At 43.0% G+C, this 22,303-nt stretch overlaps 1 protein-coding gene across 4 annotated transcripts in view; it reads right to left on the reverse strand.

Moving 5' to 3' along the window:
• Positions 1-6,811: 6,811 nt before the first annotated feature.
• The window catches only part of PLCB3 (phospholipase C beta 3), a 268,516-nt gene continuing 253,024 nt past the window's right edge, over positions 6,812-22,303 (reverse strand). For 2 of the 4 annotated variants that reach the window (XM_040329020.1, XM_040329021.1), the window contains exons 32-33: positions 21,978-22,064; positions 14,226-14,960 (exon numbers count right to left, since the gene is read on the reverse strand). In XM_040329020.1, coding sequence (XP_040184954.1) covers positions 14,730-14,960; positions 21,978-22,064 — 318 coding nt within the window. In that variant the 3' untranslated portion in view covers positions 14,226-14,729. Of the gene's footprint in view, positions 6,957-10,994; positions 11,053-13,640; positions 14,155-14,225; positions 14,961-21,977; positions 22,065-22,303 lie in introns of those variants that run through there. The other 2 variants (XM_040329022.1, XM_040329023.1) reach the window with 2 other exon arrangements.

Genomic DNA, 22,303 nt, shown 5'->3' on the forward strand with positions numbered 1-22,303 from the left:
ACAATGAAAGTAGTGAGTGTGCAGCTTGTATAACAGTGTTAATTTTCGGTCCCCTCAAAATAACTCAACACACAGCCATTAATGTTTAAACCGCTGTCAACAAAAGTGAGTACACCCCTAAGTACATTTCCTGCTGGCACAAACGCTTAAAACGTTTGGCTGCAATGAACGAATAGCCTCCAGGATCCAGACCTTGAGTCCAGGAGTGGATTGGTTATGCAGCTCAAGGAAATGACGGGGAACACTGTGCTAGTCACAACCTTTCTCAATAAATCTCCTGTGTTCCCCCAACCATTTCCTGAGAGTTCTGCCAACATATAGGAGGCCACAAGGGCAAGTCAGGCAGTACACCACATATTCAGTTGAGCAGTTGTAAAATGTATTTATGTTGTTCGTTTTATTCTTTTGTGAAAAAGTTTTTTGACCATTGCAGGTCAGACACAGTTTTCTTGCATTGGTACATACCAGTCAAAGGTATCAGGGTTAGAGGGGGACTCAAAGGGAACTATTTGGTCTTACTGGGGGCTACTTTACTTTTAATGTTTCTCGCTCATTTCTTTCAGTATGAGACTTTAGGGATTTGTGTGAGCAAGGATTTCAGAGACGGGTATTCTAATGCCGCGTGCACACGGTCAGAATTTCCGATGAAAAAAGTCTGACGGAATTTTTTCATCAGATATTCCGACCGTGTGTATGCCCCATCAGACTTTTTCCGTCGTTAATTTAGACGGACTTTGAAAGAGAACATGTTCTCTATTTAAGATCTGTACCCCTATTAAATATTTGTCAATTTATATTCTCACTGATCTTACTCAATTGTATGTATTGAATTACACTCCCCTTTTATAGAGGACCCTTACTGACCTTAGGCCACATGATCATACTATTTATTCATGGTTTGGAAGAATTAACATTTTAAAAATAGATAATGTTCCACGTTTCCTATATATTTTCCAGACAATCCCCATTGCAGCCCCACGTTTATTCAAGAGAAGTATGGGTCTCTGTTTTTTTTTATTTTTAAGATTCATACTTACCTAGGTAGATGCAGCATTGGTTAGATGCTGCATCTGTCCCCCGGTGCCCCTACAATAAGACTGAGCAATCAAACACCACCGATCACTCGGTTCTCACAGCTCCCCGAGCAGAGCGCTAGTGACTGTCAGTCACAGCTCTCTGCTCTGCTCCCTTCTCGCTCACAGGAGTGCTGGGCTGTGGAGGATGCAGGTGGCTCAGGCTCTCAGCAGCTCGCTGAGAGCCTGAGCCGGTTATCGGTCCAGGGACCTGGCGTATCCCGACTCCACGGTCATGATGATGCGGAGCCTGGACCGACTTTTGTGACATCAGAAGACAGTAGACTTTAGCCCACTCTCAGCTGAAAACGGGTCACATTAGTGCAGAATGAACTGCACTCCTGCATGGGCATCCGCAGGTAGGGGCGGGGGGGGGCGAGTGACCCCCCTTGGAATTGGCAAGGGTCCGCTGCGCCGCATCTGTAGCGATGCTTGCTCTCTGGCTTTGTGCGAGTCGGCTCCACAGCTGCTGCAGATCTGTGTCATTGAGCTTACAGAGCTCTTTACTGCCACCTCTGGCTGCTTCCTGTATGTGTGCCCCTAGTGTTTGCTTTGCTGCCTGTTGTATTTTCACAGGGACATGTGGAAACAGGACTTGGGAGAAGGAAGACCACCTTACAAGTGAGGGCTGTGAGTAAAAGTTAAGGGAGGAGGCCGTTTGTGTACGGGGGGGGGGGCAGAGCTGTGTGTGTGTGCTTACAGATGTGTGTGTGGGGGCTTGACATATATAAAGATGAGGGTGGCAGCTGAGTGCATACAGGTATGATCGGTGAAGGTAGGGGTGCCAGATATAGGAAAAATCATATCATCTGTCCTGTATACAGCTATATACACCCATCTTCCTTCATGTAGTCCACCATCATCACTGACTGCAGAGATACATCATTTGTCCTGTATATATATCTCCCCTGCTTCCCCTTCTTACATTTCAACTCCTTCACCTTTGTGATAGATACAGTACATGGACAGGTTTTCCTTATCTTCTGTGGAGCCTCTGCCCCCCCCCCCCCCCTTGGGACCCTAAAGTTTCCATCGGCTCTTTCCCGCACACCATTTCTGACCTGACCTGAGTGAGTCAGGCTGACTGGTTCAGATTTTGAGATGAGATGGCACCCCCTCTTTCTTCAATCATCCCTATTGGATCTATGTCCATTTCTTATTGGTTGGAATATATGGTTAGGGACCCGACTCCCTTAGAGGATCTGCTGCTTCAAGCCTTCAGATGCCTGATCATACAATCTCTATGATATAGAACAGTGGTGAGGGGCATGATCAGTCAGACTGGGTGAGGATTGCTATGGTCTGAGAATGCGAAGGTACTTGACAGGTCAGCAAGCGCCTCCTTTCTCCCTGCTTCATAGTATACAAAATAAATGCTTGGTTACTCAAACATCATTTTTTTGCCTAAAGCTTTGTTGAAAGCCACCTTTAAAACTGTAAGATTGTGCCTATATATGCAACCATACTCTGAAATCCATGACCAGCTTAACTTTGCCCATTCCAGGCTAATGTCTCAGCCTGAGTTTCCATGTCTGTTCAGCCTGCCAAGTCCTGCACGATGTACAATAGCCAGTAAGGCGCCAGGGTTTATTACTGTTTAGTACTGAACACAATGAAAAATGTCAATGTAGATATCAAGTCTGGCAGAACACCAGACAAGAAAAATATAACACAGGCGAATAACAATACTCGAACAGCATACCGATAAGGCTTTCTGTCTAGTAAACACACTTTTACATTTGTGGTCACTGTTATTGCTCCAATGCCGCGTACACACGACCGTTTTTTCGGGTTGTAAAAAATGACGTTTTTTTTAATGTCATTAAAAACGATCGTGTGTGGCCTCCAGAGCATTTTTCACAATGTAAAAAATGGGCATTCAAAATTTAGAACATGCTCTAATTTTTGGAACTTCCCCTTTATAGTGCCGTCGTACGTGTTCTACGTCACCGCGCTTTGCTAGAGCATTTTTTTTCTCACGATCGCGTGTAGGCAAGGCCGGTTTAACGATCGGGTTGAAAAAAACACTTTGTTTTTTTCTAGACCATTAAAAATTGCATTTTTTACAACCCGAAAAACGGTCGTGTGTACGCGGCATTAGTCCTAGCTCTAGGACCAGGACAATGCTATAAAACTTTTTTTTTTACACTGACCAGAAAAGATTTGATAAAATAAATAATTAAATAAATAAAACAGAAGTGCTGGAATGATGGGTTGCCATAGCACAGTCACTTATGAGCATATTTATAAAGCGAGTGTGAATTTTACCAAACATCCACTGGTGGTGAGTCCATCACTGTTATTTACAACATTTAGTGCCTTGAAGTTATCATACCCCTTGAAATTTTCCACATTTTGTTACAACCAAAAACGAAAATGTATTCTATTGGAATTTTATGTGATAGAGCCTAGGTTCACACTGCTGCGAATTCAAAATCGCGGTAAAATGCACGATTTTACCGCGATTTCGGCCGCAATTTAATGTAAATCGCAAAAAGTAGTACAGGAACTACTTTTTGAAATCGCAGATGCGGCGTCGCACAACAAATGCCGCCGATTTGAGATGTGATTTGACATGTCAAATCGCATCTCAAATCGTTCCAAATCGTACCCAGTGTGAACCAGGGCAGACCAACACAAAGTGGCACATAATTGTAAAGTGGAAGGAAAATGATAAATGGTTTTCCAAATAAATATGTGAAAAGTGTGGCGTGCATTTGTATTCAGCCCCCCCCCCCCCCCCATTCAATACTTTGTGAAACCACCTTTCTCTGCAATAACAGCTGCAAATCTTTTTGGGGATGTCTCATCTAAAGAGTAACATTTTTGCCCATTCCTCTTTGCAAAATATCTCAAGCTCTGTCAGATTGGATGGAGAACAGCAATTTTCAAGTCTCGGCCATTCTACCACATGAATATGCTTTATTTTGGGTCATTGTCCTGATAGAATATAGAATATAAGCCTCTGCCCCTGTCTCAAGTCTTTTGCAGACTCATGCACACGATCGGAAATTCCGACAAGAAAACCGTGGATTTTTTTCCGACGGAATGTTGGCTCAAACTTGTGTTGAATACACAGGGTCACACAAAATTCAGACCGTCAAGAACGCGATGACGTACAACACTACAACGGGCTGAGAAAAATTAAGTTCAATGATTCCGAGCATGCATGTTTTCTTTTGCACGTCGGAATTGCATACAGACGATCGGAATTTCCGTCAAGAACTTTTCTTGTCGGAACAATTGAGGACCGGCTCTCAAATTTTTGCTGTTGGAAATTACGACAGAAAAAGTCAGATGGAGCCTACACACGGTCGGAATTTCCGACTAAAAGCTCACATCGAACTTTTCTTGTCAGACTTTCAGATCGTGTGTATGCGGCATTACAGGTTATCTTCTGTGATTGCCCTGTATTTGGCTCCATCCATCTTCCCATCAACTCTGATCAGCTTCCCTGTCCATGCTGAAGAAAAGTATCCCCACAACATACTGCCACTACCATGTTTTAGGCCCCTTTCACATTGGACCGGGGAGCCGCGTTGGCGGTATAGCGACGCTAAAAATAGCGGCACTATACCGCCTGAATTGCCCGCTAGCGGTGCGGTATTAACCCCCGCTAGCGGCCGATAAAGGGTTAATACCGCGGTTTTCCATTGTTTTTAATGGGAAGGAGCAGTATACACGCCGCTCCTCTCACCGCACCAAAGATGCTGCTGACAGGAGATTTTTTTTGTCTGCCGCCAGCGCATCGCCTCAGTGTGAAAGCCCTCCAGCTTTTACATTGAGGTTGCTGGGCAGGAGTTTTTCAGGCGGTATAGCAGTGCTATTTTTAGCGCTGTACCGCCTGAAAAACTCCTCAGTGTGAAAGGGGTCTTACTGTGGGGATGGTGTGTTTAGGGTGATGTGCAATGTTAGTTTTTCTTCTTGTTCATAAAGGCAGATTTGTGGAGTGCACGACCAATAGTTGTCCTGTGGACAGATTCCCTCACCTGAACTGTGGATCTCTGCAGCTCCTCTAGAGTTACCATGGGCCTCCTGGCTGCTTCACTAATTAAAGCTCAACCTTGCCCGGCCTGTCATTTTAGGTGGACAACCATGTCTTGGTAGGTTTGCAGTTGTGCCATACTCTTTCCATTTCGGATGATGGATTGAACAGAGCTCCGTGAGCTGTTCAAAGCTTGAAATATTTTTTTTATAACCTAAAGCTGCTTTAAACATCTCCACAACCTTATCCCTGACCTGTCTGTCTTGTGTGTTCCTTGGTATTCACAGAACAACTGTATTTATACTTAGATTGAATTACACACAAGTGGACTAATTAGGTGACTTCTGAAGACAATTGGTTTCACTAGATTTAAGTTAGAGGTTTCAGAGTAGAGGGGGCTGAATACAAATGCACACTACACTTTTCAGATATTTATAAAAAAAAAATAAAAAAAAATTGAAAACCATTTATCATTTTCTTTCCACTACACAATTATGTGCCTCTTTGTCTTATGCCGCATACACACGATCGGCCAATCCGATGAGAACGATCTATCCGTAACACATTCCAATGAGTCCCAGTGAAAAAAAGGAATTTAAAAAAGTTGAGAAAGTCAATGTCCTATTTTCAAAGGAAGGACGCATCAGATGGTGGTTTAGTGGCTGAAAAATACACTGCTCTCCTTCAAATAAAATGGTGATATCAAATCAAAGGGAACCACAGAACAGTGAAGAGATAGAAAGGAAATCCTCCACCTTCCAAACCAACTGCCTCTTACCGAAAGGAAAGATCCCAACCAGAGATCTTCTGTTGGCGTGTGGCTTTCTACCCAGCCTAGGGGTCTATGCAGCAGGATATCCGATAAATCTCCCACCGCTCACAGATGATCAATTGTGATTATAGCCAAGGTGAGGAAGGAAAGAAGGCTGACATAGCGTAATCCAGTAAAACAATTTAATGTAAAAAATATTTTAAATTGCACTTACAATAAGTAGATAAAAATTTGCATGTGAAAATATGTAGCTGGTCGGCTAACACAGCCCGTTCACTCCGGGACACTGTATGTAGTGATGACGTCAGCACGCCGCTACCCTCTTTCTGTTCCAGCCCAATACATCCAGCTGATGATCGGCGCCCACAGGAGATAAAGCTACCAAACCACCACTGCATGCGCAGTTTTGAAGGTGAGCTTGGGCAGGGAACAGGTGCACGGTAACGTCATGGAGGTTCCAGTCAGCTGTAACACACACTCACACAGAGAACATACAGCAACCATTCTGGGGCTTAGCTCTCCCATACTGAACTTGGCCCGCTGTGCCTGCGCTCTGCAGAGACTACACCTCCCAGAATGCAATGCAGGGAGCTTAAAGCGGACATTTCGGCTTCTCCTGCTTGTAGTAAGTGTATAGCAGAATCGTCTGTGGGTTTAATGTTTTGACGGCTGCTGCAGCAATGTGATGTTACCGTGTTAGCCAGGTGAGAGCTTGCTTGTCATTACCATAAGACCAACTCTTGTATCATGTCTGCACAGTCTTTGACCATATCTTGTATTATGTCTGTTTAATCATGTACTCGCCAATATTGAGTACCAATACTTTGCAGTGCAATTTGCGTCCATACAAAGTGAATGGGCGCAAATCGCACTGCAAAGAATTGCATGCGATTTGAACAGGAATGCAGTAAATCATATGGGATTTCCCCCCACTGGCCCCCGTGTGTGTGAACCCAGTAAAGAAAGCAAAGGGCAATGTAGTGCAGCAATAGGCAGTTTATTAAAATGTTATAACAACTCAGAAAGTAAATATCTAGTCCAATCCATATCTGCAGTATTCCCATCCTGTCGATGAAGGCAAACCACTTAAGGTGCTCACAGGGCTGGAGGAGAAGTTCCGGGACTCCTGTGGGTATAAGGCAGAAGTGATGTCAGCTACAATTTTTATAAACTTCCTATTGCTGCACTTCATGACACTTCGCTTTCTTTACAACGTTCACACACACAGGAGCGGTGGGGGAAATCGCACGTGATTCAGACAGGAACTGCACTGCATTCCTGTTCAAATCGCATGCGAATCTTTGTGGTGCAATTTGCGCACATTCATTTTGTATGAATGGAAATCCCACCACAAAGTATTGTTTCGGTATCGGGAGCATTTCCACGATCACCCGTGAAAATACTCAGTAATGGCACCATTATCGGTGCATCCTCAATCTCTTGTATCATATCTGCAGTCTCTGAGGGGGAGCCTGCAGAGGAGTCAAGAGCAAGAGTGCCAATGGGACGGGGGTCACAAGAGAGGTCAGACGTTTGTGGACAGTGGAGAGGAAAATATAGGATGAAACTAAAGCTGCCAAGCTGGAGCCTGGAGAGGACCATCTGACTGAGCCCTACATGGTGCACCTGAGAGGAGATCAGTGACAGCGCCACCAGGCCAGACTAGGAGGGGCTCACTGATGTAAGGGGGAAGTGAATACAGTAAGGCAAGGGGGCACTGATGTAACAGTTCCCTTTCAGTGCAAAGGGAACTCTGGGGACCCTGATATAAGGGGGAATGCTGCAGGCCCTGATATAAAAGGGGACTGCTGTGCACTCTGATATAAGGTGGTCTCTGGTCACCAGAGCGCCCCCCCCATACATCATGATCTGCAGCGTTTCGCTTTACGGAGTTCCCTTTCACGGTCAGGGGAAATCCTGCAGGCTCTGATGTTAGGGGGGACTCTTAACTGTCTGGGTTATATTAACCTGACCTTTATGTAAATGGAGAAATTTGGTAAATTTCACTTTGGGGGTTGGCAACAATGTATTTGACCCAATCTGTTGTGAAGTTTGTAAGCATGGATGGGGTGAAGGGTTGAATATGAGCTTATGTGCAAACATTGTAGAAGATGAGTCACTGTGCAAAATACATTTTGCTTTAGACCACCTAAGTGCTCTCTTCACCTTCAATACAGTTTTATTTTAAAACCATCAAATAATGAAAACCATGGTACATCAAAACCACAATACTTTAACCACTTGCTTACTGGGCACATAAACCCCCTTCGTGCCCAGGCGAAATTTCAGCTTACGGCACTGCGTCGCTTTAACTGACAATTGCGCGGTCGTGCGACGTGGCTCCCAAACAAAATTGACGTCCTTTTTTCCCCACAAATAGAGCTTTCTTTTGGTGGTATTTGATCACCTCTGCGGTTTTTATTTTTTGCGCTATTTTTTTAAAAAAATATATATTTTTTTTACTTGTTGCTATAACAAATATCCCATTTTTTTTTTTTTTTTTTAATATTTTTTTTCTCAGTTAAGGCCGATACGTATTTTTCTACGTATTTTTGTAAAAAAAAAAAAAAAACGCAATAAGCGACTGGTTTGCGCAAAAGTTATAGCGTCTACAAATAGGGGACAGAATTATGATTTTTTTTTTATTATTTTTTTTTTACTAGTAATGGCGGCGATCTGCGATTTTTATTGGGACTGCGATATTGCGACGGACGTATCGGACACTTTTGACACAAATTTGGCGCCATTCACATTTATACAGCGAACAGTGCTTTAAAAATGCACTAATTACTGTATAAATGTGACTGGCAGTGAAGGGGTTAACACTAGGGGGTGAGGAAGGGGTTAAATGTGTATCCTAGGTGTGTTCTAACTGTGTGGGGGGAGGGGGGTGACTGGGGGAGGTGACCGATGCTGTGTCTCTATGTACAAGAGACACAGATCGGTCTCCTCTCCTCTGACAGCATGTTTACACACAGAGCTCCACGTCCCTGCTGTCTTACAGATGATCGCGTGTACCCGGCGGACATCGCGGCCGCCAGGTACACGCATCGGCTTCCCAGCTATGCGCCGGGACAGTGTTTACCCGCTGCGCGCCCCCCAGTGGCGCGCGCGGGTAATGCTTTCAAATGACGTCCAAAGATGTCCAGTTGGCACCTGAGAGCCGCGCTGTTGACGTCTTTTGTCAATAGCGCGGGTCTCAAGTGGTTAAAAGAATCCTTCCACGTGGCTATGATAGAGACAGTGGTACATTAAATTATACATTTATTTTTGTTCAACATAGAGCCTCCTCCAAAAAGCAGTGTTGTGATTCAACTGGAGCTTCTCCTGCTATACATACTGTAAATGGCGCCTAGAACATGATGTAGGGGACTGAGCAGTCACAGAAGTAAAGAAAAGACTGGATTTTCCATCACAAGTAACATAGGTCAAAGCATTAATGGTAACATTTCACAAGCTTCTCCTTTTAAAGCCATTACATGTTTTATTTATTTTTTCTTAGTCCTAAGTCCTTTAAAAACACTGTACAATAGCAAGAGCAAGACTGCTTAAGGGCACATGCCAAATATTGTAGAAGGTGAATGCTTTAAGTTTCTAAAACTATTACTTATTGTATTGTATCAGTTTTTTTTATACTTGTGTTGTCTGGGGTCTGTGTTGAATTTAACTCCTCACTCCACTTTTATCTTCGGCTCCTGATGCTGAACGTAGTGATTGGAGAGCAAGGGAAAGACAAGTATATGCCACTGGGGATAGGGGTAAACAAATATGCTGCTGAAAATAGAAACATGAATATTGTCCTCGGGACTTTGTCGCGGCCCCCCCCCCCTCAACAACTCTGATCCGTGGACCCCCCCCCGATAAACAACTTTGATCAGCGGAACCCCCCCCGCTCAACAACTCTGATCCACGGAACCCCCCCCGCTCAACAACTCTGATCCGCGAACCCCCCCCGCTCAACAACTTTGATCCGCGGACCCCCCCCCCCCTCAACAACTTCGTTTGGGGGGTATGCTCATTTGTCCCTCATTCTGAAGTTGAAAAGTTGGGAGGTATGCTTTGTATGAGCTGTGCACAATTGGCTGATAAAATTGACAAATACAATAAAATATTTATTGCAAAAATAATCACACATTAACCACTTCCCATCCTGGCCATTGCACTTTGACGGCCACAAGGTGGCTCTACAATGCCGGGAGGACGTCTCTTGACGTCCTCGGCTCCTCCAGCCACTGGGGGGCACGCGCCGCGTCACTGAGGTGCCGTTGCGCGTGCCTGGGGGCCGCAATGTCTGCCAGGTACCCGCGATCGCCCGTTACACAGCCAAGTAAACACACAGATCACATCCTGTCAGGGAGAGGAGACCGATGCTGTGTCCCTTGTACATAGGGACACAGATCGGTCACCTCCCCCAGTCAGTCCCCCTCCCCTACAGTAAGAATCACTCCTAGGGAACACATTTAACCCCTTCCTTGCCCTCTAGTGTTAACCCCTTCCCCGCCAGTGACATTTATACAGTAATCAGTGCATATTTATAGCACTGATCGCTGTATAAATGTGAATGGTCCCAAAAATGTGTCAAAAGTGTCCTATGTGTCCTCCATAATGTCGCAGTCCCAATAAAAATCACAGATTACTAGTAAAAAAAAGATAATAATAAAAAAAATCATAATTCTGTTCCCTTTTTTGTAGGCGCTATAACTTTTGTGCAAAACAATCAATATATTTTTATTGCGATTTTTTATTAACCAAAAATATGTGCAAAAGAATACGTATCGACCTAAAACGAGAAAAAAATTGGGATATTTATTATAGCAAAAAGTAAAAAATATTGTGTCATTTTCAAAATTTTAGCTATTTTTTTGTTTATAGCGCAAAAAAAAAAAAAAAAAACGCAGAGATGATCAAATACCACCAAAAGAAAGCTCTATTTGTGGGGAAAAAAGGATGGCAATTTTGTTTGGGAGCCACGTCGCACGACCGCGCAATTGTCAGTTAAAGCGACGCAGTGGCGAAAGCTGAAATTTCTTCTGGGCAGGAAGGGGGTATATGTGTCCAGTAAGCAAGTGGTTAAAGAGTAACATAAACAAAAGGCAAAGCCAATACAATATTGCACATGGTTAAAAGATTGCATTGCATTTGAAATACATGACATCTAGCATACCTGATGCGTTTCACAAGATGCGACTCACTCTTCAGGGGTGGATGCATGTGTGATATATCTGGAAATGAATGACCAAAAAAAGTAATGTAACACATAAATAAATGATGGACAAATGGTAAGAGGGGCCTGCAGAAAAAGAATACTCGCCAATCGGCAAAGCTTAGGTGCCTGTTCTCCGAGGATGGCAGCAATATATGCTTTTATTTTTATTTAACAAATATGCTGCTTGGCCCTGGATGGACAAATTACTGGTTTAAGTTTATTTAATACGAAAAAAGTACAGCTCTAAAAATATATGTGATCACCAAAAAATTATTAAAAAATTTAGTGAAAAAATAAATGAATAGTGAAAAAAGAATAATAGTTCAAATAAAGTCCAAAGAAATATATTGAATAGTGATGTTGAAAGTAGAAATCCTCCACCATATAGGACACCCGGTGTGTAAAGATGTAGTCTCCTTACCAGATGATAAGACCGGTATTGCAGCGGTCTTTATAGGGCCCAGGGATATTTAAAAGTCCTCCCAATAGACTAATTCGGATGCTGGCGTGGCCTAGCTTGTGACGTCATCACGCACTACCCGGAGATACACGGTAACAGAGTGTGAGCAGACGGAGGAAAACACAGAGGAGACACCACTCTAAAAATCATTCAGTCTACACGCTGTATTTGTGCTCTACTCATTGTAAGTGCGCCTTTCTCATTTCATTAATCCCTGCATAGTTTACGGATTTACACTATGTGGCCCTTTATTGTCTTTTATTACATGGGAGCTTGAAGTGATTATAATTGGAGGCATTCACTTATGAGACCTATCCCAGCATCCGAATTAGTCTATTGGGAGGACTTTTAAATATCCCTGGGCCCTATAAAGACCGCTGCAATACCGGTCTTATCATCTGGTAAGGAGACTACATCTTTACACACCGGGTGTCCTATATGGTGGAGGATTTCTACTTTCAACATCACTATTCAATATATTTCTTTGGACTTTATTTGAACTATTGTTCTTTTTTCACTATTCATTTATTTTGTTCACTAAATTTTTTAATAATTTTTTGGTGATCACATATATTTTTAGCGCTGTACTTTTTTTCGTATTTTTTGTCTTTTTACTTTGGTTTTAGGTATTTAGTACTGGCAGCTACTCGCATTTCACGTGTTTCACAATAATTTATATGTTAGCGCAGTGTTTTTTTCTCTACCACTAGTGGTCGAAAAAATCTTTTAAGTTTATTTAACCCTTTTGTGCCCAAGAGTAAAACAAATCTAAATGCCTAAGCCCAATTTTGCCATGTTTTAGGTAAAACCATACATATCATCACAACTATTTTGTGCATCCAGGTTTATTATACCTTGTTTTCAGGACACATTTGGCTTTCATTTGGTGGTAGATAGTAATGGATATCTCTTGGGGGGGGGGGGGGAGGGAAAGGGTGTACTCCAATCTAGAAGAAGAGCTTCTAGAACAAAATAAAAAAATATTAATTGGGTGTCAGATAATTAATCCAGGGTTCCCAGGCTGCATTAAACCAATCAATTTTATCATCTTTGAGAGCAGACAAACGTTCATTGACCATTATCCAAGACAGCTTGGTCTTCAATAGGCAACATGGAATAATAGGGGATTTCCAGGATTTAGCAATAGTAATTCTAGCAGCAATAAATATAAATGTAATAAATCTCTTCACTGGTTTTGATGCGCCCTTCACCTGGCGACCCAAGAGTGCATCTATTGGCGATTTGACGAGATTTACCGTGGTTAGAGAATATATGAAATTATAGGTTCGTATCCAGAACTTCCTCACTTTCTTGCAAGTCCACCAAATATGGTACATGGTTCCTTCAGTATTACATCCCCTAAAGCATTTAGGGGATGCACCCTGGACAACGGAAGCTACACGCGTCGGAACAAAGTACCAAATTAATAGAACTTTATAATTTGCTTCTATCAAGGATGTGTTTATAATCGATTTAGAAGCATTTCGAGCCAATTTATTCCATTCTTCAATTTTTATTGAAGTACCTATATCTTGTTCCCTTCCTTGGTTGTTGTTTGTACCCGTAATACAGCCCAGAAACAATAGTGCACATTTTGCTTTTTTGTGATCCTACCCAAAACACTGATACTAATTTATATATAAAAAAAAGTAAAAAAAAAAAAAAATAAAAAAAAAAACACTGACCCTGACCCAAACACTAACCCTGGCACTGACCTAGATCAAACCATGATCTAGGTTTTTTATTATTATTATTTCTTTTTTTTCTTCCATCTCTGCAAGGACAGAGAGTGATGCAATGTATCTTTCTCGTCCATTCACAGAGACAGAAAACAGGAGGGTGAGCTTCACAGTGACTGATCAGAGGCCATCACAGCAATCAGGTGACCCGCAATCCAGTCATTAGAACGGGGCCCTGGCCTCTCGGTGCCATGTGGCACAAAAGGAGTTACGCAAATAAGTGGCCCCACAAAAAAAAAGTCCAGTCCAGTAGGGCTGCATATTTGCGTATGGTCAGCGTGAAGGGGTTAAAAAAAACATTAAACACGTAAATAAACACGTAATAAAAGGATATTACAGTGGGTTAAATGGGCATAGTACAGTTAGGATCCATTTACGCTAAGAGCAGAAAAAAATACCAGAACATTTGTCTAATTCATACAAGATTTAATCAGTTTACAGGAGGTCCAGTGATGTATAGATACGACCAACTTCTGCCAAAATCGTTTTTTTTTTCTTGGCCTGTGTCCCCATTGGGAAGATTTAGGGTAGGAAGTGATTAGGAATCTTTGCAGTCTCCGATTGTGATTACGGTCTGTGTAGTCTTGTCCCAGCGACAACCTCAGTTTTTGCTTTCCTGTCACAGGAACAGGAAGAGAGTAAAAATCTCCCAAACTGAGTCACAGACAGCAATAAAATGGCACCACATATAAAAGTAATGTTTGCATCAACTGTGGTTAGTTTGTTGTGCTATGCGGTGTGAAGAAGCACATTTGCCTTATTGCCATGGATACCATCCGATCATTTTGCCAATCAGCATTCAGTTCACATGCCTCCTCATGCTTGGACATTCAAGGTGACTTCAATGTGCATATATAATGGAGTCCTAATTGAGATCTGATTCTTGCAAATCAAGTCTTACTACTTCTTTATATTACATCTGTGACAGTAAAAAGAACAAAAAAAAGAAAAGAACTTAGAAATGAGCTTATCCACCAATAAATGTAGATGCACAGTATAAAGTCTGGTTTCTCACCATTTTATTGGAGCAATAAAATGTGCGTAAAAAATACATATAATGGGTAAAACAGCTACAGGCGCGCACACACTCCACTTTCACACACAACTTACAACACACACTCACACAGTGTCACATATACATTGTGTTGCACAAGCAGTGTCATTCAGGGGCAGGCACACATCATCTACACCATAAAAGATCAGCAACTATACAGTAGATTCAGCCTGTAAGGAGACCATTCCCTGTGAGTACTCCAGTCTTTGACATGGATGATGTATACGTGACATTTTCATTTCTCACATAACTGTCCTGTGGATGCCCAGTTTCCTGTTTGGTGAGGTCCTTTGACTCTTAATTTGGTCTCCAGATTATGCGAAGTGCCTTTGTACATTTTAAAGATAAAAATATAAAGTATATATGAACTCTGTAGTCTTGTTTTAAAAAGGTGGCCTTCGGTATATATATATATGAATAAAGTTTTAGATTTTGGGGGGTCAAAGTCGAGTAGCTTCATCACTTGAGTCCTCTGGGGTCTGTAAATTATCCCCATCTCCAAGCTCTGATCCCCAGCCACGTGTAATAGAAGATGGGGTGCTCTGTGTAGAAGATGGCGGACCTGAACTCCCCCCACCCCAGTTGCCTCCCTCTTCTTGCAGATATCGCCGAACTTCTTGGGGTAACTGTCGGAATTCAGCTTGGCACTCCTCTTCCAATTGGGCCATCAGCTAAAAGAAATAAGGAAGTAAAATAAGAAATTTTGACTTACCTGTAAATTCCATATCTTGGAATATAGTACAGGACCTAGAGATAATATTCATACACCATGGTTGTAGGCATGCACTTTCAGGTGATTGGACACTGGCAAAGCTTTACAGAACATGCCCCATGATGTTCTTAAGCTATGAATATGAAGGGTGGGCAACAATGAGGCAAACAGAACTGTGTCAACAGGCCCAATCTCAGATAGTCTCTGAGTACCTTGTGGTCAAAAGCTGCATCAGCAAAAAATGTAAACGTTAAAAAAAAAATGAACAGAAGACCAGATGAGGGCCTTACACAACTGGCCTACCAAGGCTTGGTTCCAAAATTCCCTTGAAACACCCACCATGGAAGGGGTGGGTAGAAGTGCAGGAGGAGATTTCTCTTAGAGAATGTAAGCTCTTGCAATCAGATTTCATATCCAACATGCAATGTTGGATTTTGAAGCAAGGTGTCCCTTGCGAGGTCTAAAGAACAGGACAGAGAAGCAATCCATTCGTCTGATTGGCGCAGTAGCCACGAGGTATACTCTAATTTGGGGGTTGGTAACCCGTTGATCGTGATCTAAACATCAACCGCAGGCAGAATGTGAACATGTCCCTGCTTTGCTGGTCCTTTCCATCAGCCTCCGCCACTCTTATCCTCAGAGCAGAGAGGAAGCAGCACAGTACTGGATGGGGGGCGGGAGCTGCTGGAGTTAACCTTTCAAGTTAACCAGTAGGTTGCTGGTTGCTAGGATGCCCAGAGCTCCAGCCCTCCATTCAGTGCTGTGCTACCTCCCTAGCGCTACTCTGCTATTGCTGCTACTACTACTACTACTGTGGGAGGGCAAAGTTCATTACTGTGGGGAAAGATGATGTGAATGGGTGCAGCGGACACCACTGTGGGTAGTGAAGTGGGGCAGAGTATAGTACTGTGGGGGTGAGTTATGTAAAGGGGGCAGAGGACATTGCTATGGTGAGAAGGGGGGGAGCAGAGGATACTACAGTTAGGGGGGTTATGTGAAGGGGATGGGGGGAAGGACACTACTGTCGGAGGGCAAAGTTCATTACTAAAGGGAATGATGATGTGAATTGGAGCAGAAGACACTACTTTGGGGGGTGATGTAAAGTGGGGCAGAGGATACTGCTGTGAGAGTGCATGATGTGAGGGAAAGCAGAGGACAATACTTTGACACACTAGGAGATTTCCTTAGGATCACATAGTATAGAATGCTGAGACCACTTTTGGAAGAAAAGATGGCCATGGGAATAAGACAACATTATCATTGTGAAGAATGAGGAAAGGCTCTTTACAGGTAAGGGCTACTAGTTTAGAAACACATCTGACAGATGCGATAGTTAAAAAGAGTACTTTGCATGAGAGATCCACAAGGGTGTATCCCAAATAGGTGCAAAGCGTGGTTTCTGCGGGGTAGAGAGAACCAAGTTGAGATCCAAAGGAAGCACAGGGTGCGGGGGCTTAATACAAAATACACCTTGATATTATTTTTTTACATGAGAGAAAGCAAAGCTGGAGGCCTCTGAAAAAGAATAGCCAAGGCAGAGACCCGACCTTTAAGAGTACTTAAGGCCAATTTGTAATCAAGACTTGATTGTAGGAAGGCCAGAATGCAAGATGCAGAATAATCTCTGGGACTGAAGTGCCTGGTGTTTAACAGCATTTAGCCATGCTGTTAAAACCGGAGACTGGAAAGCAGGATGGAATAGAGGGCCTTGAGATAGCAGATCTGGCCTGTTGGGAAGAGGCCAAGGTCTATTTGCAAGGAGCCCAAGTATGCCTGTGTACCAGGTTTTTCTGGGACAGTGTGGTGCAATTAGAATCACAGTTTTCCTCTTTTGTTCTATTTTCTTGAGCAGATGAGGTAGGCTTCACATAGGGGAAGCTTAAATTAGCCTGAACTGAGACAAGGCGATTATCAAGGCATCTGAAGCTAGAGCTAGAAGATCCCTGGTTCTGGCAAAACCAGTGGTTGTTATATCTGGAGGCCACATTCAGAAGACCCCATTTTTGGCATATCAGGTCAAAGACATATAGACATATGAGCTCTGTCATTTCAAAGCCATGGTTTCTAATTTTTAGGGACTCATTAATGATTGGGATAGTACTATTGGATTGGCGCAAGGCCAGTGTGGTGCCTATATAAAAAAAGGGATCAAAGTATTTACCAATTAACTATAGACCTGTTAGTTTAACTTCTATAGTCATTTGGCACTGCGTCGCTTTAACTGACAATTGCGCGGTCGTGCGACGTGGTTCCCAAACAAAATTGGTTTCTTTTTTTTCCCACAGAGCTTTCTTTTGGTGGTATTTGATCACATCTGCGGTTATTATTTTTTGCGCTATAAACAAAAATAGAGCGTAAATTTTCAAAAAAATGCAATATTTTTAACTTTTTGCTATAATAAATATCCCCCAAAAATATATAAAAAAACTTTTTTTCCCTCAGTTTAGGCCGATACGTATTCTTTTCTACATATTTTTGGTAAAAAAAATCGCAATAAGCGTTTATCAATTGGTTTGCGCAAAATTTATAGCGTTTACAAAATAGGGGATAGTTTTATGGCATTTTTATTAATAATTATTTTTTACTACTAATGGCGGCGATTTTTTTCGTGACTGCAACATTATGGCGGACACATTGGACAATTTTTACACTTTTTTGGGACCATTGTAATTTTCACAGCAAAAAGTGCTATAAAAATGCACTATTTACTGTATAAATGACAATTGCAGTTTAGGAGTTAACCACTAGGGGGCACTGTAGGGGTTATGCGTGACCTCATATGTGTTTCTAACTGTAGGGGGACGGGACTGGACGTGTGACGTCATTGATCGTCTTTCCCTATATCAGGGAACAGACGATCAATGACACTGCCACAGTGAAGAACAGGAAAGGTGTGTTTACACACAGCTCTCCCCGTTCTTCAGCTCTGATGACCGATCGCGGGACACCGGCGGTCATAGGGTCCGCAGGTCCCGCGGGCGTAGTCACAGAGCTTAGGACCGGGTCGCGAGCTGTGCTCGCGACCCCGCGGCTGGGCTTAAAGAGGTACGTGATTGTGCCCAGCCGTGCCATTCTGCCGACATATATCGGCGTGAAGGGGTCCTTAAGTGGTTAAGCAACAGACAGCATGGATTCATGAGAGAAAGCAGCTATCAGACAAATCTGATTTATTTTTATGAGGTGGTAAGTAAAACCTTGGACAGAGGGGTGGCTGTGGTATACTTGGATTTTGCAAAAGCATTTGACACAGTTTCCCACACACGGCTCATGTGTAAGGTAAAGTCTAAAGGCTTGGAAAACTCAGGGCCAGATTCTCAGTGGAGATACGAAGGCGTATCTCCAGATACGCCGTCGTATCTCTGCGTTGTGCTGTCGTATCTATGCGCCTGATTCTTAGAATCAGTTACGCATAGATATCTATTAGATCCGACAGGCATAAGTCTCTTACGCCGTCAGATCGGAACGGCATATTTACGCTGGCCGCTAGGGGCGTGTACGCAGATTTACGCGGCAAAATATGTAAATCGGCTAGATACGCGAATTCACGAACGTACGCCCGGTCGACGCAGTAAAGTTACGCCGTTTACGTTACGTTTTTGCCGGTGAATAGTTACCCCTGCTATATGGTGGCGAACAGTTACCCCTGCTATATGGTGGCATAAGTGCGGCGTACCAATGTTGAGTATGGCCGTCGTTCCCGTGACGAAATTTGAAAATTTTACGCCGTTTGCGTAACTCGTCCGTGAATGGGGCTGGACGTAATTTACGTTCACGTCAACCAATACGTCCTTGCGGCGTATTAGGAGCAATGCACACTGGGAGATTTCCACGGACGGCGCATGCTGGGTCACAGAACATTTACATAAAACACACCACCCTGTTCCAAATTTGAATTAGGCGGGCTTACGCTGGCCAATTTACGCTACGCCACCACAACTTACGTAGCAAGTGCTTTGAGAATACAGCACTTGCCCGTCTAAGTTGTGGAGGCGTAACGTAAATCGGATACGTTACACCGCCGCAAAGATACACCGCTGGACGAGAATCTGGCCCTCAGTTTATAATGGGATAGAAAACGGTCTAAAAGAGAGAATTCAGAGAGTAGTGATTAATGATTCTTATTCTGAATTGTCTAAGGTGGTGGTGGTGTACCCCAAGGTTCGATGTTGGGACCCTTACTCCTGTCACTAGGAAGAATGGGGAAATGCTTGTTTACATTAGCGTTTCCCCGTTCTTCCTCTCCGTGGGGATAGGTCCCTGGGACCCACGATCACACTCGCTGAGCTTGCGGCATCTTAAAGGCGACGTACAGGTATGTTGATATGCCTGTACGTGGCATTCTGCTGATGTATATCGGCGTGAGCCGGTCGGTAAGCGGTTAATATTTGGTAGCACACCCCTTTTAAAAAATAAATGAAATCAATCGCTTCCTGTAACCATCGATGAGTTTCTTACACTGCTCTACTGGAATTTTGGACCACTCTTCTTTCGCCAACTGCTCCAGGTCTCTCAAACTGGAAGGGTTCCTTTTCCCAATGTATATGTTTTGAGATCTCTTGACAGGTGCTCTATATCAGTGGTTCACAACCTCTGTCCTCAAGTACCCCCAATAGGCCATGTTTAGAAAATTTCTCTTAGATAAAAAAGCGGTCCAAAATAGCAAGCCATTGACTCTGATTTTAAGCACCTGTGCAAGATAAAGGAAAACCTGCAAACATGGTCTGTTGGAGGTACTCGAGGACTGGAGGTTGAGAACCACTGCTCTATGGGATTTAGATCTGGACTCATTGCTAGCCAGGTCAGTACTCTCCAGGTCTTCATCTTAAACCATTTCTGGATGCTTTGGTCATTGTCCTGATGCAAGACCCATGACCTCAAATGGAGACCCAACTTTCTGACAAAGGGCCCTACATTGTACCCCAGAATTCTTTGGTGAGTGTTGCGCAGACCTTCGGCAGCGCAAATGTTCACCTGCGATTTTGCATTGGCTCCTTTTTGCCTGGTCTCTGCAATAACTACAACAGGCCGCCCCTACAGTGTGGGGGTTGAGTACGACTCCCAAGGGTTTACTGAGGTTGCATCAATCCAGATACACGGCTTCTATTGCTGGCATTAGAAGACAGTGAGGGTTTGATTGAAAATTTGGAAGATAAAAGAAAAACGTTGAACTAGTTAAAGGGTAACTTCACAGTTGTGGGAAAACATATAGCATTTACAGTTGGTACAGAAGCAATATTGTAATTTAAAGGTTATTAAAAATTACCTTTCCTTTTCAATCTGCAGCTGCTGTAATTTTCAATAAATTCAATGCAATATGGCAACCTGGAGGTGTTATGTGCACCGCTGATGTACAGAACACCCCCAGAAAGGCCATTTACTGTCAGGTTTTAGGCATCCTCTGCAACAAAAATTTCATTTTTTAGCAAGATACTCTATAAGGGTTAGCCACTTCTACTGGGATGCCAATACTGCAACCTTTCTCATCAGAACACTGAAAGTGCATCAGATGCTTGTAGATAAATGAGTCGCTCCCATTCAGAATCAATCCTGCACAAGACGTGATCTAAGAAAGAGCCATTTCTTCAGACCAGAAACAGGTAGGAATTTGCAACAAGGTTTGGTAAAATCCCTGCAATGCACACTGATCACGCAAAGGCGAATTTTTTTTTTTCCCTCAACAAAATTCCAATTACCCTTCAAGCTATGGGTGCATTTCCCTGTGAAGGAGAACATCCTATTGCTTTCAGATACCATCTCAAAACTGAAGATTCACATAGTGGGGCAGGGTTACAGGGGATGTGAGCCCAGGGGGCATGTCCTCTAAAGCTTTGCCATTGTTCAGTCACCTGAAGATACATGCCTGTACCAGAGTATAGGAATATTCTGCCTGTGTCCTGCAGTGTAAAAAAATATATTTCTAAAAACATAGAAATAGGGAATTTAGGGTAGAAAGAGGCACTTTTGGCAAAAGGTAATACTTTGATTATTTTCTTTGTGTTTTTTTGGTCAAATTATATTACAACATATATAAACAAATATAGCAGAGTTCAATGAAACTCACACAAGACTTAAAAGACTCCTCTTTACAAATACAGGCATTCAGACAAGACAACACATCCTCCCATGAAGAGGCCAGTCCATTAAACCAAAGGCAGCTTAAAGCGGGAGTTCACCCATAAGACAATTTTTTCAAAAAATCCCCTTAGATTCCTGCTCGTTTTGTCTAGGGGAATCGGCTAGTTGTTTTAAAATATGAGCTGTACTTACCGTTTTCGAGATGCATCTTCTCCGTCGCTTCCGGGTATGGGTCTTCGGGAGCGGGCGTTCCTTCTTGATTGACAGTCTTCCGAGAGGCTTCCGACGGTCGCATCCATCGCGTCACTAGTAGCCGAAAGAAGCCGAACGTCGGTGCAGCTCTATCGGAAAATCGTGACGCGATGGATGCGACCGTCGGAAGCCTTTTGGAAGACTGTCAATCAAAATAGGAACGCCCAGTCCCGCAGCCCATACCCGGAAGCGGCGGAGAAGATGCATCTCGTAAACGGTAAGTACAGCTCATATTTTAAAACAACTAGCCGATTCCCCTAGACAAAACGAGCATTCATCTAAGGGGAAAAAGTTTTATGTACGGGTGAACCCCCGCTTTAAAGGATACCTGGCATGAGGAAAGTACAGAAAATGCTACTTTGTTTAGTTTTGTGGTAGGACCACTTGAACACTTTAGTGTAAACTTTTCCCTCAATTTTCCCTTAATATAAGCATACCCATCACAAAAACAACGAGAATACAATTTATTCTGGAAACTGTGCAGTTACGGTACCTTTTATATGAAATTAAAGCTTTACAAGTCTACATTCTGTACCAAGGTCCTATGTTAATAACTTCTTTGTAAAATCAGTGATTTCAAAGTGAGCATCAGATTAACAGTCTCCTATGTCTGCAATTTATAGCTAAGAAGATGGAGTTCAATGCTCACCTTAGGCTCCTCGTCCTTTATCCTCTGTATTGTGTCCTGGTGATCTGCTAGTAACTTTTCCTGACGCCTCTTTTGTGCTTCTTCTAACTGTTGAGAGAAAATTTATGAGAGTACAATGTTAACGGCGTTATTCCCCACAGCACTTCACCATTCTCCTCATCCTTATTAAACACTTTTGGTCCCTTAAGTCCTTCCAGGGCATTGTGGCTACTGCTATGTTGCCATCTCACTTCAACATCCCCATCATGCCAGCCTATCTCCGAGATCTGTCAGGTGGCCAGGAAAAGATTCCACAGAGATGCTGCAGACCCCCCCTGACATTCTAC

This window comes from Rana temporaria, chromosome 11, assembly GCF_905171775.1.
Source record: "Rana temporaria chromosome 11, aRanTem1.1, whole genome shotgun sequence".
Lineage (NCBI taxonomy): Eukaryota > Metazoa > Chordata > Amphibia > Anura > Ranidae > Rana > Rana temporaria.